At 47.3% G+C, this 13,063-nt stretch overlaps 1 protein-coding gene across 6 annotated transcripts in view; it reads left to right on the plus strand.

Annotated features, from left to right (window-relative positions):
* The window catches only part of ATP2C2 (ATPase secretory pathway Ca2+ transporting 2), a 132,699-nt gene that overhangs the window by 67,887 nt on the left and 51,749 nt on the right, over window positions 1-13,063 (plus strand). For all 6 annotated transcript variants that reach the window (XM_074400731.1, XM_074400724.1, XM_074400711.1 and 3 more), the window contains exons 3-6: window positions 3,938-4,054; window positions 7,582-7,671; window positions 9,340-9,375; window positions 9,462-9,523. In XM_074400731.1, coding sequence (XP_074256832.1) covers window positions 3,938-4,054; window positions 7,582-7,671; window positions 9,340-9,375; window positions 9,462-9,523 — 305 coding nt within the window. The remainder of the gene's footprint in view (window positions 1-3,937; window positions 4,055-7,581; window positions 7,672-9,339; window positions 9,376-9,461; window positions 9,524-13,063) is intronic.

The raw sequence follows: 13,063 nt of genomic DNA on the forward strand, positions 1-13,063 counted from the left end.
TGACAGGGGGATGGATGCAGCAAACCACCATGACATGTGTATACCTATGTAACAAACCTGCACACTCTGCACATGTACCCCAGAACTTAAAATATAATTAAAAATGGGAGATTTTGATAGGGATTGTGTTTTGATATTCTGATAGGGATTCTGTTAAAGCTGTAGATTGCTTTGGGTAGTTTGGACATTTTAACTATTGATTCTTCCAACATGGAATAGCTTTCCATTTTTCTGTGTCTTCAGTTTCTTGCATCAGTCTTCTATAGTTTTCATTGTAGAGATTTTTTTACTTCTTTAATTCCTAGATATTTAATTTGCAGCTGTTGTAAATGGGATTACTTAACTGATTTCTTTTTCACATTGCTTGCGCTTAGCATATAGCAATGCTACTGACCTTTGTATCTTGAGTTTGTATCCTCCAGGTTTACTGATTGTGTTTATGAGTTCTAATAGCTTTAGGCGGAATCTTTAGGTTTATTTCAAACGTAAGACCATATCATCTGAAAACAAGAATCATTTGACCTCCTTTTCAATTTGGATGCCCCCCCCCTTTTTTTTTTCACTCTTGTCTGATTGCTCTAGCTAGAACTTACATACTTTGTTGAATAACGGTGGTAAAAGTGGGTATCCTACAGAAAAGACTTTCAGTTTTTTTCTCATTCACTATGATACTAGCTCTGGGTTTGTCATATATTGCTTTTATTATGTTGAGATATATTCCTTCTATCCCCAGTTTTTTTTAGGGCTTCTTATGAAGAGATGTTGAATTTTGTGACTTTTTTTTTTTTTTTTTTTTTTTTGAGACGGAGTTTCGCTCTTGTTACCCAGGCTGGAGTGCAGTGGCGCGATCTCGGCTCACCGCAACCTCCGCCTCCTGGGTTTAAGCAATTCTCCTGCCTCAGCCTCCTGAGTAGCTGGGATTACAGGCACGCGCCACCATGCCCAGCTAATTTTTTGTATTTTTAGTAGAGACGGGGTTTCACCATGTTGACCAGGATGGTCTCGATCTCTCGACCTCGTGATCCACCCACCTCGGCCTCCCAAAGTGCTGGGATTACAGGCTTGAGCCACCGCGCCCGGCATTGTGACATTTTTTCAGCACTAATTGAAATGATCATATAGTTTTTACCCTTCATTCTGTTGATATGACGTGTCACATTAATGGATTCGTGTGTGGTGAACCATCCTTGCATCCTTGGGCTAAGTCCCGCTTGGTCATGATGAACTTTCTTTCTAATGTGTTATTGCATTTGGTTTGCTTGCATCTTGCTGAGGATTTTTGTATCAATAGTAATCAGTGATGTTGGCCAGTAGTCTTCTTTTTTAAATGTGTCTTTGTCTGGTTTTTGTATCAAGGTGGTAGTGGCCTCGTAGAATGAAAGTATTCCCTACTCCTTTATTTTCTGGAATAATTTGAGTAGGATTGGCATCAGTTCTTTAAATGTTTCATGGAATTCAGCAGTGAACTTGTTGGGTCCTTCCAGTTTTCCTAACTGGAAGACTTTTTATTATGGCTTCAATCTTATTACTTATTATTCTTCTATTCAGGTTTTGGAGTTCTTCCTGGTTCAATCTTGGTAGGGTCTGTGCGTCTAGAAATTTATCCATTTTTTCTATATTTTCCAGCTTACTGGCATGCAGTGGCTCATGGTACCCACTAACGGTCCTTTGACTTTCTGTGATATGAATTGTAAAGTCTCCTTTGTCGTTTTTGTTTTTGGATATTCTTTTTTTCTTAGTCTGGCTAAAGGTTGGTCAGTTTTGTTTATCTTTTAAAAAAAATACTTATTTCTTAAGGCAGGACTATTTTTTGAAATCTCTGTGGTAAATACACAACATAGAATTTACCATCTTAACCACGTTTTTTTTTTCCAAGACTTGGTCTTGCTCCGTTGCCCAGGATCAAGTGAACTGCTGCAATCTGGGCCTGCTGTAGCCTCATCCTCCTGGGATTGAGCAATCCTCCTGCCTCAGCCTCCTGAATAGCCGAGACTACAGGAGTCTGCCACCACTCTGGGCTAATTTTTTAATTTTTTTGTAGAGCCAAGGTCTCTCTATATTGCCCAGATTAGCTCTGAACTCTTGGGCTCAAGTGATTCTCCCACATCAGCCTTCTAAAGTGTTGGGATTACAGGTGTGAGCCACTGTGCCTGGCCTTAACCATTTTGAAGTGTACATTGTAGTTGCATTAAGTATGTTCACATTGTTGTACAACCATCACCATTATCTACCTCCAGAATTCTTTTTTATATATATATATTTACCAGTTTATTATAAAGGCGATTGCAAAGGATACAGATGAAGAGATGCATAGGGCAAGTAATGGGTGAAGGGGTGCAGAGCTTCCATGCTAGTGCTGCTACGAACATGGTTATTCAAACATCTTCCTGGGTGCCACTTTCCAGGAACCTCCTGTGTTCAGCTACATGAAACCTCACTGAAGTCTGTCTTTGGGTTTCCAGGGAAGCTTCATGATATCAACATTCCTTCCCCCAGATTATAGGGTGGGACCTGGTCATGGGAGGGTCTTAAGACCCACAGTCAGCAAGTTAAGGGGTACGTTAGCATCTCCAGAATTCTTTTCATCTCGTAAAACTGAATCTGTCTTCACTGTTCCCCCTCCCTCTAGCCTCTGGCACCCACCATTCGACTTTCTGTCCCTATCAATTTGACCAGTCTAGGTAACTCGTGTGTGGAATCAGCAGAACTTGTCTTTTTGTGTCTGGTTTATTTCACTTAACTTCAACCTCAAGGTTCAACTTAAAGGTGTATCCATGTTGTAGCCTGTGTCAGCATTTTCTTCCATTCTGAGGTGAAATATTTCATTGTATATGTATACCACATTTACGCATTCATTCAGCCCTTGACAGATTCGTGGGTTATTTCCCCTTTTTGGCTTTTGTGAACAGCGCTATGAACATGGTTGTACAAACACCTCTTTGAGACCCACTTCCATTTCCTTTGGATGTATACCCAAAAATGGAATTGCTAGATCTAATAACTCCCTTTTTAATTTTTTGAGGAACTGCCGCACAGTCTTCCGTAACAGCTGTGCCATTTTACATTCCCAAGACCTGTTGGAAACAGGTTTATAACGTCGGGAAGAATCCACACCGAGACAGTGGATCGCTCAGCAAGGCTAGCTTACTTCCTGCAGGAAGGGGGCAGCTCGCCGGCAGTCCCGCCACGAGAGCACACCTGAACAAAGGAGACAGGGACGTTTATGACTTTCATAACCTGACGCAGTCGCCCTCCTGCTGTGTCCAGTTTCCATGGGCCGGAACTGGACCTCACATTCTATGCTTGACCCGATTGGCTAAAAGCTTGAAAATTTCCTAAAGAAGTAAAGGCAGAGGAGAACAAAGGAAACGAGAAAGTAACTTGAGGAATTCTCAGAGAAGCAGTAACATTTGAAGGGAAATAAGCTATGACCTAAGACTTGCCTGGGCTTGTCCAGACATGCCAGGGCAAATATCTAGGTTAAAGTGTTAGCACTCAGAACACAGATGCACGCACTTCTTTATTATGACTAACAGCTACTTAAAGATGATTCGCAAAAGCTTTAAATTAACCTTTGAATAAACTTATTTATTCGTAATGAACTAAGAAAAGCTTTGAAGAGGAACTTTTAATTTATTCTTATTTCCTACAGACCCATTTTTTTTTTTAAGAAGAAAGTGTAAGTTTTGGCATTTCAGGAAGTCCACGCTGCAATTCCATTTGTCGAAATTTGAGACACGGGTCATCTTTTCTGCTGTGATTATAATGGTCATTGGGCTGTGCATTTTCCTTCTCTCTCTGTCCCAGCACCTGGGTGGATGAGCCCGTATCCCCGCCCATCACGGAAGCCACTGCCTTCTAGAGTGGGAGTCTGTGCCTTGTGGCCTCATTCCTTGCTGGGTCCATCAGTGACCTTGTGATTCACCTCTCCCTCTAGGTGGACTTACACACTGGGCTGTCGGAGTTCTCAGTGACGCAGCGCCGGCTGGTCCATGGCTGGAATGAGTTTGTTGCGGACACTACAGAACCTGTGTGGAAGAAATACCTGGATCAGGTAGGATCAGAGGTGTCACTCTTTGCATTAATAAGCATAAGCCAGGGAAGGTCGGGCGGCCATTAGATCTTGCAGCGTTGATTGAAGGCATCTTTGGACTGGTCCCTCCTCTTTCGGGCTGCTCCTAGTCAGCATGAGCATCCCCCGTGAGCAAATCGCCAACTCCCCAGGAAGCCATGATCAGAAAAAACAGTGATCACATTCATAGACAGTATAGCAGGCAGGCTTCAGGCCCCATGCTAAATGAGTAGGCGAATAAGTAAGCATGCACTTATTAATCCTCCTAATCCTGGCTTTGCACATGAGGAAAGAGAATTACAGAGGTTCAAAGATTTCCCCAGAGTTGCCAGGTTTGTTTAGCAAATAACAATATAGGATTCCCTGTTAAATTTGAATTTCAGGCCAGGCGTGGTTGCTCATGCCTGTAATACAAGCAATTTGGGAGGCTGAGGCAGGTGGATCACTTGAGCCCAGGAGTTCAAGACCAGCCCAGCTAACATGACAAAACGCTGTTTCTACTAAAAATACAAAAATTAGCTGGGCATGGTAGTGAATGCCTGTAATCTCAGCTACTCAGGAGGCTGAGGTGGGAGGATTATTTGAACTCGGGAGGCAGAGGCTGCAGTGAACTGAGATTGCACCACTGCACTCCAGCGTGGGTGACAGAGTGAGACCATGTCTCAAACAACAATAACAAAAGCCCGACAAAGTAAATTTCAGAGAGATAAGAAGCAATTTCTAGTATAAGTGTGTCCCAAATAATACAGTGGACATGCTTATACTAAGAAGAAAAAGTTCCGGCCGGGCGCGGTGGCTCAAGCCTGTAATCCCAGCACTTTGGGAGGCCGAGGCGGGCGGATCACGAGGTCGAGAGATCGAGACCATCCTGGTCAACATGGTGAAACCCCGTCTCTACTAAAAAAAAAGTGCAAAAAATTAGCTGGGCATGGTGGCACGTGCCTGTAATCCCAGCTACTCAGGAGGCTGAGGCAGGAGAATTGCCTGAACCCAGGAGGCGGAGGTTGCGGTGAGCCGAGATCGCGCCATTGCACTCCAGCCTGGGTAACAAGGGCAAAACTCCGTATCAAAAAAAAAAAAAAAAAAAAAAAAAGAAAAAGTTCCTTGTTGATCTGAAATTCAGATGTAATTGGGTGTCCTATAGAATCTGTAACCTGAGCCCAAAGTCACATAGCAGTGAGGAGCAGTGCAGAGAAGTGCAGCCAGGGAGCTGCACCCAGAGCCCCTGCCCTTGCTAGCTGCTGCCTCCAGTGCTGTCATGGCGCTGAATGAATGGCACACAGTCACATGCCTGGAAGCCACTAGGAAGAGGAAAGACAACAGTGCAATTGACATGGCTCCAAGTTCCAGTCTACAAGTCTGCACCCCCTGCCACCTTCCTAGGACAGGCTCAGAAAGGCCCAGGAAACAGATGGGATTTTCCAGGTGTCTGATGGCAATCAGATGGCCCTAGATCCCCTTTTCCAGCCTTTTGCTTGCCCTTGGCCCCATCCCTGACGTCTCCCCTCATTCATTCTCTGGCCCCTGGGCAGCCCCAGGCTTCAGCTGCCTTCCTATTGGCTCTGTGTTTATAGCTTCCTCAACTGGTCGATTCAGGAACCAATCACAGTCCTCCCTGTAGCATCCTTAGTCTCCACTCACCTTGTGGTTCCCTCCCTGATCATGGCTCCCTTCTCAGTGTTCTGTGGATGTTCTTCGTGGGTGCATTTTGGCACCAAAATAGGTTTCGGGGTATGCAGGTGGCTCTGGGCAGCCCAGAAGCTTCCTAAAACTGCAAGGCTGAGAAGAGGCAGTGGAGGCTCCCGGAAGCTGGGGTTCAGGAAAGGAGGCTGAGACATGGACTGTGAGGGAGGAGCTCCCCTCTGCGGCTGGAGCCCTCTTCACTCTACCCTGGCACCCCTTCCACTAGGACCCACTCCCCCCACTTCCCCTGATTGTCCTCCTTGCCCTCTGCCCTGTCAACCCACCATGAACATCTTCCTTCACACCGAGGGTCCTCTTCCAGCCCCCAGGCAGAGTGCTCCCCCAAATCAAATCTCTTAAATTTCTTGAGAGCAGAGGACCTGCTCATTCAGTTTATACCTTGTTGATTCAGCAGTGTATCTGCGTGAATCCTCATAGGACTGGATTGGAGCTCCCGATGGCTGGGTTTTCCACCCTGGATGAGTATACAGACTCTGTGTGTACTCCCTTACTAATTCCTTACATGTGTTGAGTTCTTGCCATGTGCCAAATGTTGCAATTCTCCTATCTTTCCCCCAGTAGCAGGGAACTTACCACCTCTTGAGGTAGCCCTGTTCCTCTGTGTCAGGAGTCTCACCAGCTGGAATTCCACCTTAGCACAGCCTAAGGCTCCGGACGGGTTGGCTGGGTGGATGCTCTGGATGGGGTGGCAGGGAGGCACTAGGCTGGTGCTCTGAGGAGGTGGCATCTTGGCAGAGACCTGAGTGAAGTGAGGAGAGAAGCTGTGTGAGGATGTGGGTGGAGGGCATTGCTGGAGAGCAGGGTGCAGGGGCCCTGAAGGGACAGGAGCCTGGCAGCCTGGGAATCAAGGTTCCCAGAGCTGGTCAATTATTATTATTTATTATTATTGTTCCTGGAATAGGGTTTCACTTTGCTGTCCAAGCAGGACTGCAGTGGCACAAACAGCCAACCGGAGTCTCAGCTTCCTAGGCCCCAGTGACCCTCCTGCCTTAGCTTTCTGAATAGCTGGGATCACAGGTGCACACTACCATTCCTGGCTATCATTTTTTCATTTTTTTTTTTTTGTAAAGATGTAGTTTTGCTCACTCAAACTCCTGGGCTTAAGTGGTCCTCCCGTTTCAGCTTCCCAATATGCTGGGATTACAGCGTGAGCCTCTGCGCCAGCCCCGTTAATATTTTAACTCTCTTCTTGATCCTGATCTAGGATCTGCCCTCTGAACCCAGTTTTATATGTTCATGTTTCTTTCAGTCCTCTGGAAGATGCACCACCATGAGATGTCTCCGAAATGAAGGGACAGACATATAAAACAAAGTAAAAATCTTAGCAGGAAGTTTTGGGAATAGCTGTTTTAAGGAGGTGCCTCACTGGATCCGCAGAGGCTGTTACAGAAGCAGGTTGGCACTGAGTTTGGTGACTGGGGTGTTCAGGATTTGGGGAGCTGGTGTGGTGAGAGAGGATCCTTGGCTATGCTGAGCCAGAATTGGCATCTTGCTGAAGGTCCTGGCCTGGAGTGTCAGGTAGATGTAGAGAGGCGAGCCCAAGAACTCAAAGGCAGGGGCGAAGCTGACGTCTTGATGTGGACAGTGTGACGACAACTCCAGGGAGGGTCACTGGGGTGGAGTTCCAGGCAGAGGAGGACCATTGCATAGGGGCAGTCTCCCCAGTCCTTGGTCACCTTGGTGTTGACCTGGGCTGGAGCCTGGGTTCGAACTGAGAACCCCGTCACACACGCTTCTACACGGTAGGAAACCCATTCCGGTTCCTGAGACTAAAGAATGTGCCCCACCGTGTATTTCCTCTTCAGTTTAAGAACCCCCTGATCCTGCTGCTGCTGGGCTCTGCCCTGGTCAGCGTCCTTACCAGGGAGTACGAGGACGCTGTCAGCATCGCAACGGTGAGTTCCCCGACAGCGTTTAGCTCCTGGGCGGGCAGCCACGGGTTTGCCGAGTATCTGCTTGTGATTATTATACAAAGAAAAAAGGAGTTTGCTGTGGGGCGGTGGGGAAGGGAAAGGAACATACAGAAGAAGGAAAGGAAAGCAAATCCACATCCTCCTTTACCCCCGTATCGAGGAGCCCTGGTTTATCTGGCGCCCGCTTGCTTGGTGGACGCACAGGTGCTTCTGGGTCTTTGCTAGAGCAGTGCTGCGGGGAATTCCCTTCCCGTGACCCTGGGATGGGGGGAAATAGACACTGGGTTGTGAGTGTTTGCCTTCCAAAGAATGAAACCCTTGATCCATTACCCAGAGATAACCACTGGGCACTCTATGTTTTGTTTATTTAGATGAAATTCACATAATAAAACATTGACTGTTTCACAGTGAACAGTTCAGTGGAATTGAGTACATTCATGACATGGTACAACCACCGCCTCTGCCTAGTTCCAGAACATTTTCATCACCCCTGAAGGAAACCCTGAACTCACCAGGCAGCCACTTCCTATTGCCCTCCTGCCAGCCTTTGGCAACCACCCTATTCTGGATATGTCACAGAAATGGATTTAGACAATACATGGCCTTTCATGTCTGACTTCTCCTGGTAGCTTTTTTTCTTTCTTTTTTGTTCTTTCTTTTTTTGAGACAGAGTCTTGCTTTGTTGCCCAGGCTGGACAGCTCACTACCAGAGCTCAGCTCACTACAACCTCTGCTTCCCGAGTTCAAGCGATTCTCCCACCTCAGTGTCCTGAGTACCTGGGTTTACAGGTGCCTGGCACCACGCCCAGCTAATTTTTATATTTTTGGTAGAGATGGAGTTTCCCTGTGTTGGCCAGGCTGGTCTCGAACTCGACCTCAGATGATCTGCCTGCCTTGGGCCTCCCAAATAGCTGGGATTATAGGTGTGAGCCACCACACCCGGACTGAGCACCTTTTGAAGGGTATCATTGCCCACTTGTTTCTGTTTGTTCAAGCTGGTGTTTTAAAATACAAACAGACTCATTCTCCATGATGGAATTTGCTGTTTCCAATTAAAAGACTGGGGTAGGCCAGGCACAGTGGCTCATGCCTATAATCCCAGCACTTTGGGCAGCTGAGGCAGGCAGATCACAAGGTCAGGAGATCAAGACCATCCTGGTCAACGTGGTGAAACCCTGTCTCTACTAAAAATACAAAAAAAATTTGCTGAGTGTGGTGGTGCACACACAGCTACTTAGGAGGCTGAGGCAGGAGAATCACTTGAGCCTGGCGACAGAGCAAGACTCCAACTCAAAAAAAAAGGCTGGGGTTAGATCCATGTCTACTGTGGAGAAGGACATTTGAAGCATGTTCAGTGAAAATGGCAGTTTATAAAAGAATATGTCCATATTATATGATGCAGTACCTTACGGGTGTCCACATAGAACAATCTAGATGGGAACTCCAAAATGTGCACCTCTGGGTAGTAGAATGTAGTGTGAATTTTTCCCTGCTCTTCTGGCTAGTTTATTTTCTAAATTTCCGCACTATGCACTTATTTTGCAAGAAGAATGAAAATGTATCATAAAAGAGAAGCCCCTCGCCTGCCATACCCCATTCCCTCTCTCACTGAGCCTCTGGCACCGACTCCCTTTTCCGTTTGCTCTCTAGGCAGTGCTCATCGTGGTCACTGTGGCCTTCATCCAGGTGAGTATTTCCTGAGGTCCTGGGCAGGGCAGGAGCTTCGTGGAGTTCTCACCTCTGAACAGTACATCTGATGTGCTTCCTACCAGGAGTACAGATCGGAGAAATCTCTGGAAGAGCTGACCAAGCTGGTTCCTCCAGAATGTAACTGGTAAGTCAGGGCCTCCCTTGGACTTGAAGCCAGGGAGCTGGAGAGTCTGGCAAATGTTCGGTGAAAGTTGTATCCTTGGTAGTGTCGAACTAGAGACCCACATCTCACTGGGAGTTCTAAGGCCTGGTCTCCGCCTGCCAACAGGTTGCTGTGTGTCCTTGGGCATGTCACTCAACCACTGTGTGCCTCAAGTCTCCCTTCAGTGTCTAGATCAGGGTACCTAGCCTGAGGGCCACAGGTGGCAGGAGTGACTCTGGGAAGAAGGTAGTCCACACAGCCTGTGAAATCGTGTGTAGAACTGTGTGTACTTTTTCTAGGGAGAGGGTGTGGAGGTTTATTTGAATTCTCAGCAAAGGGACTCAGAAGAGAGTAAGACCCAGGGCTTTAACAAGCTGAGGTGTCAGAACATTGGCTGCAGTGTAGGGCACAGACAGAGTGAACTTGAGGAACCGCTCAGCAGCCGCAACAGCCTCTCGCCTGCCCTCTCTGTTCCACAGTGCTGTTTGGTATTTTGTGGCTCTTACCAAAGATGTTTAGCAAGGAAAGAGAAAAGATTCAAATGTCTGCCAGTATCACATGGACATTTCTGCTTAGACTAGCCCTGTGCAATAGAACTTGCAGGAAACATTCTGTTAATATCATCTGCCCCGTCCAGTGTGGCACCTGACAAACTAAATTCTATTTTTTTTTTTTTTTTGAGTTGAAGTCTTGCTCTTGTTGCCCAGGCTGGAGTGCAATGGCACGATCTCAGTTCACTGCACCCTCTGCCTCCTGGGTTCAGCCAGTTCTCCTGCCTCAGCCTCCTGAATAGCTGGCATTATAGGCATCTGCCACTACACCTGGCTAATTTTTATATTTTTAGTAGACATGAGGTTTCATCCTATTGCCTAGGCTGGTCTCGAACTCCTAACCTCAGGTGATCTGCCTGCTGCAGCCTCCCAAAATGCTGGGATTACAGGTGTGAGCCAGCGTACCTGGCCAACAACATTCTTAATGTTACTTAATTTTAATTTTAATTTAGATATGCACATGGACCTAGTGGCTACCATATTGGGCAGCTCAGCTTAGAACATCTGCAGGGGCCCTTCTAGGAACAGCTGCCATTGGTGGAGGAAGCTGGCAGGCCCAGGAGGGAAAATGGCTTTTTCTTTCTTTCTTTTTTTCTTTGAGGAAGGGTCTGGCTCTGTTGCCCAGGCTAGAGTGCAGTGGCAGGATCTCAGCTCACTGCAACCTCTGCCCACCTCCTGGGTTCAAGCAATCCTCGTGCCTACATTTCCCAGCTTACTGGGAATACAGGTGCATGACACCATGCCCGACTAATTTTTTGTATCAGTTGGTACAAAAGTGATTGCATTTTTTGCATTTTTAATTTTTAAACCTGATTGTGCATGTGTCTGTGTGTGTGCCTGTGTGTGTGTGTGTGTGTGTGTGTGTGTGTGTGTGCGCGCGCGCACGCGCGCACAGATGGGGTTTCACTGTGTTGCCCAGGCTGGGAAAACAGCTCATTCTAAGTTTACCTTTTAGCGTCGCAGTGGTCCAAAAGCTCATTCTACTTGTAGAAAATGAAATGATTTCAAAAATGGCCGAAGTCTTCTCCCAGCCCCTGCTAATATTGGTTGGGGTTGTTTCAGGCTGATTTCTCTTTCCCGAACGTATGTTGCTACTCAAAGTGATAGAAAGTATCCCATGATTAGCTGGGCACAGTGGCTCATGCTTGTAATCCCAGCACTTTGAGAGGCCAAGGCAGGCAGATCACCTGAGGTCAGGACTTTGAGACCAGCCTGGGCAACATGGTAAAATCCTGTCTCTACTAAAAATAAAAAATTAGTGGCCAGACATAGTGGCTCATGGCTGTAATCCCAATACTTTGGGAGGCTGAGGCAGGTGGTTCACCTGAGGTCAGGAGTTTGAGGCCGGCCTGATCAACATGGTGAAGTCCTGCCTTTACTAAAAATAACAAAAATTAGCTGGGTGTGGTGGCAGGTGCCTGTATATCCCAGCTACTTGGGAGGCTGAGGCAGGAAAATCACTTGAACCCGGGAGGCGGAGGTTGCGGTGACCTGAGATCCTGCCATTGTACTCTAGCCTGGGCCACACAGCGAAATTTTGTCTCAAAAAAAAAGCTGGGCGTGGTGGTGGGTACCTGTAATTCCAGCTACTTGGGAGGCTGAGGCAGGAGAATTGCTTGAACCCAGGAGGTGGAGGTTGCAGTCAGCCGAGATCACTCTTTTGTGCAGCAGCCTGGGGAGCAAGAGCAAAACTCTGCCTCAAAAAAAAAAAAAAAAGTTTCTCATGATCTGAGGTGCCTGAGAACAACTCGGTACACCCTCTTGAGTCTCCAAGACCCATTTCCAGCATTTCCAAACATATGGCAAGTCTGTATTTTCTGAAGGGTAACCTTCAGGGAGAGCTGTGGTATATACCTGGGCACATACTGCGCCACTGAGCCATGGGACCGCGGCGGACAGCCCTGGTGAGATGCGGTCCCACCTCTCAGAGAGTCGGCGTTCAAGGTGGGGTGTATAATACAAGGCAGAGAATGACGAAGGACCCAACAGGGACACAAAGGGGACGCTGTAGAATTGCCTCGCATGCGGGGTGAGTCCATTGTAGAAGGCCCGCAGGAGCAGTAGCAACGTCTGGACTCCCTGGTCTCATGGACGGTGCTGTCAGAAATCCAGACATGCGATGTCCTTAACTGAGCAAACGGAAGCATACATGATTTATGTGGTCTGATGATTCGATCTTCAGCTTAAATATCAAGTCTTGGCCTTTCAGGTGACCAGTGTGCATTATTGATATCTCCCCGGGGGGTCACTTCTAAAAGACGGTTTTATTTACAAAAGCAGCAGTGTCTGGCGGCCTGCTGGAGTTGAAAGAGTGCTGAAGAGGTGGAGCCCACCTCTGAGTCCCTGAGACCCATTTCCCAGTCCAGGGAGACCCTGCCGTGCGGGACCCCTCCCTGTGGTACTCCATCCCTGGTGCAGGCATCAAATATTTATTGAGCACCTACTGTATGCCTGGGAAAAGGGCACTGAGGTCATACACGTGGAAGAAATGAGGAGGCCTCGGCCTTTGGGGAGCTCACATTCCTGGCGAGGGATTACATAATGAGCCAGGGAAGAAACAAGATGATTTTGGAATTGTCCAGGTACACGAAAGCCAAAAGATACCCAAAGCCACCAAAACAAATAAAAATACGCCACTGAGATGTAATAGTGACTGGTGGCAGGGCGAGGACAACCTAAACAGCTGTTGATCATGCTGGCATTTAGAGAGGAGGTGACGTTTAAGTTGAAGCCTGAGGAACAGGAGCCAGCCATGGGAAGAGCTGAGGGAGCAGCAGGTAGATCTCTGGTAGGTGCCCTTGGCTACAAGGAACAGAAAATCCAATTGCACAAACCCCAAGGAAATGATATTATCTCATAGCCAGGGATCTGAGGAGGGGGCTGTGGGGTCAGTTAACTGAGGAGAGCACCAAGGGCCTGGCGCTTTCAGCTCCTTACCCTGCTGCCTTCAGCTCACTGGCGTTGGGTTGGT

The sequence above is a fragment of the Saimiri boliviensis genome, chromosome 1 (assembly GCF_048565385.1).
Source record: "Saimiri boliviensis isolate mSaiBol1 chromosome 1, mSaiBol1.pri, whole genome shotgun sequence".
Classification (NCBI taxonomy): domain Eukaryota; kingdom Metazoa; phylum Chordata; class Mammalia; order Primates; family Cebidae; genus Saimiri; species Saimiri boliviensis.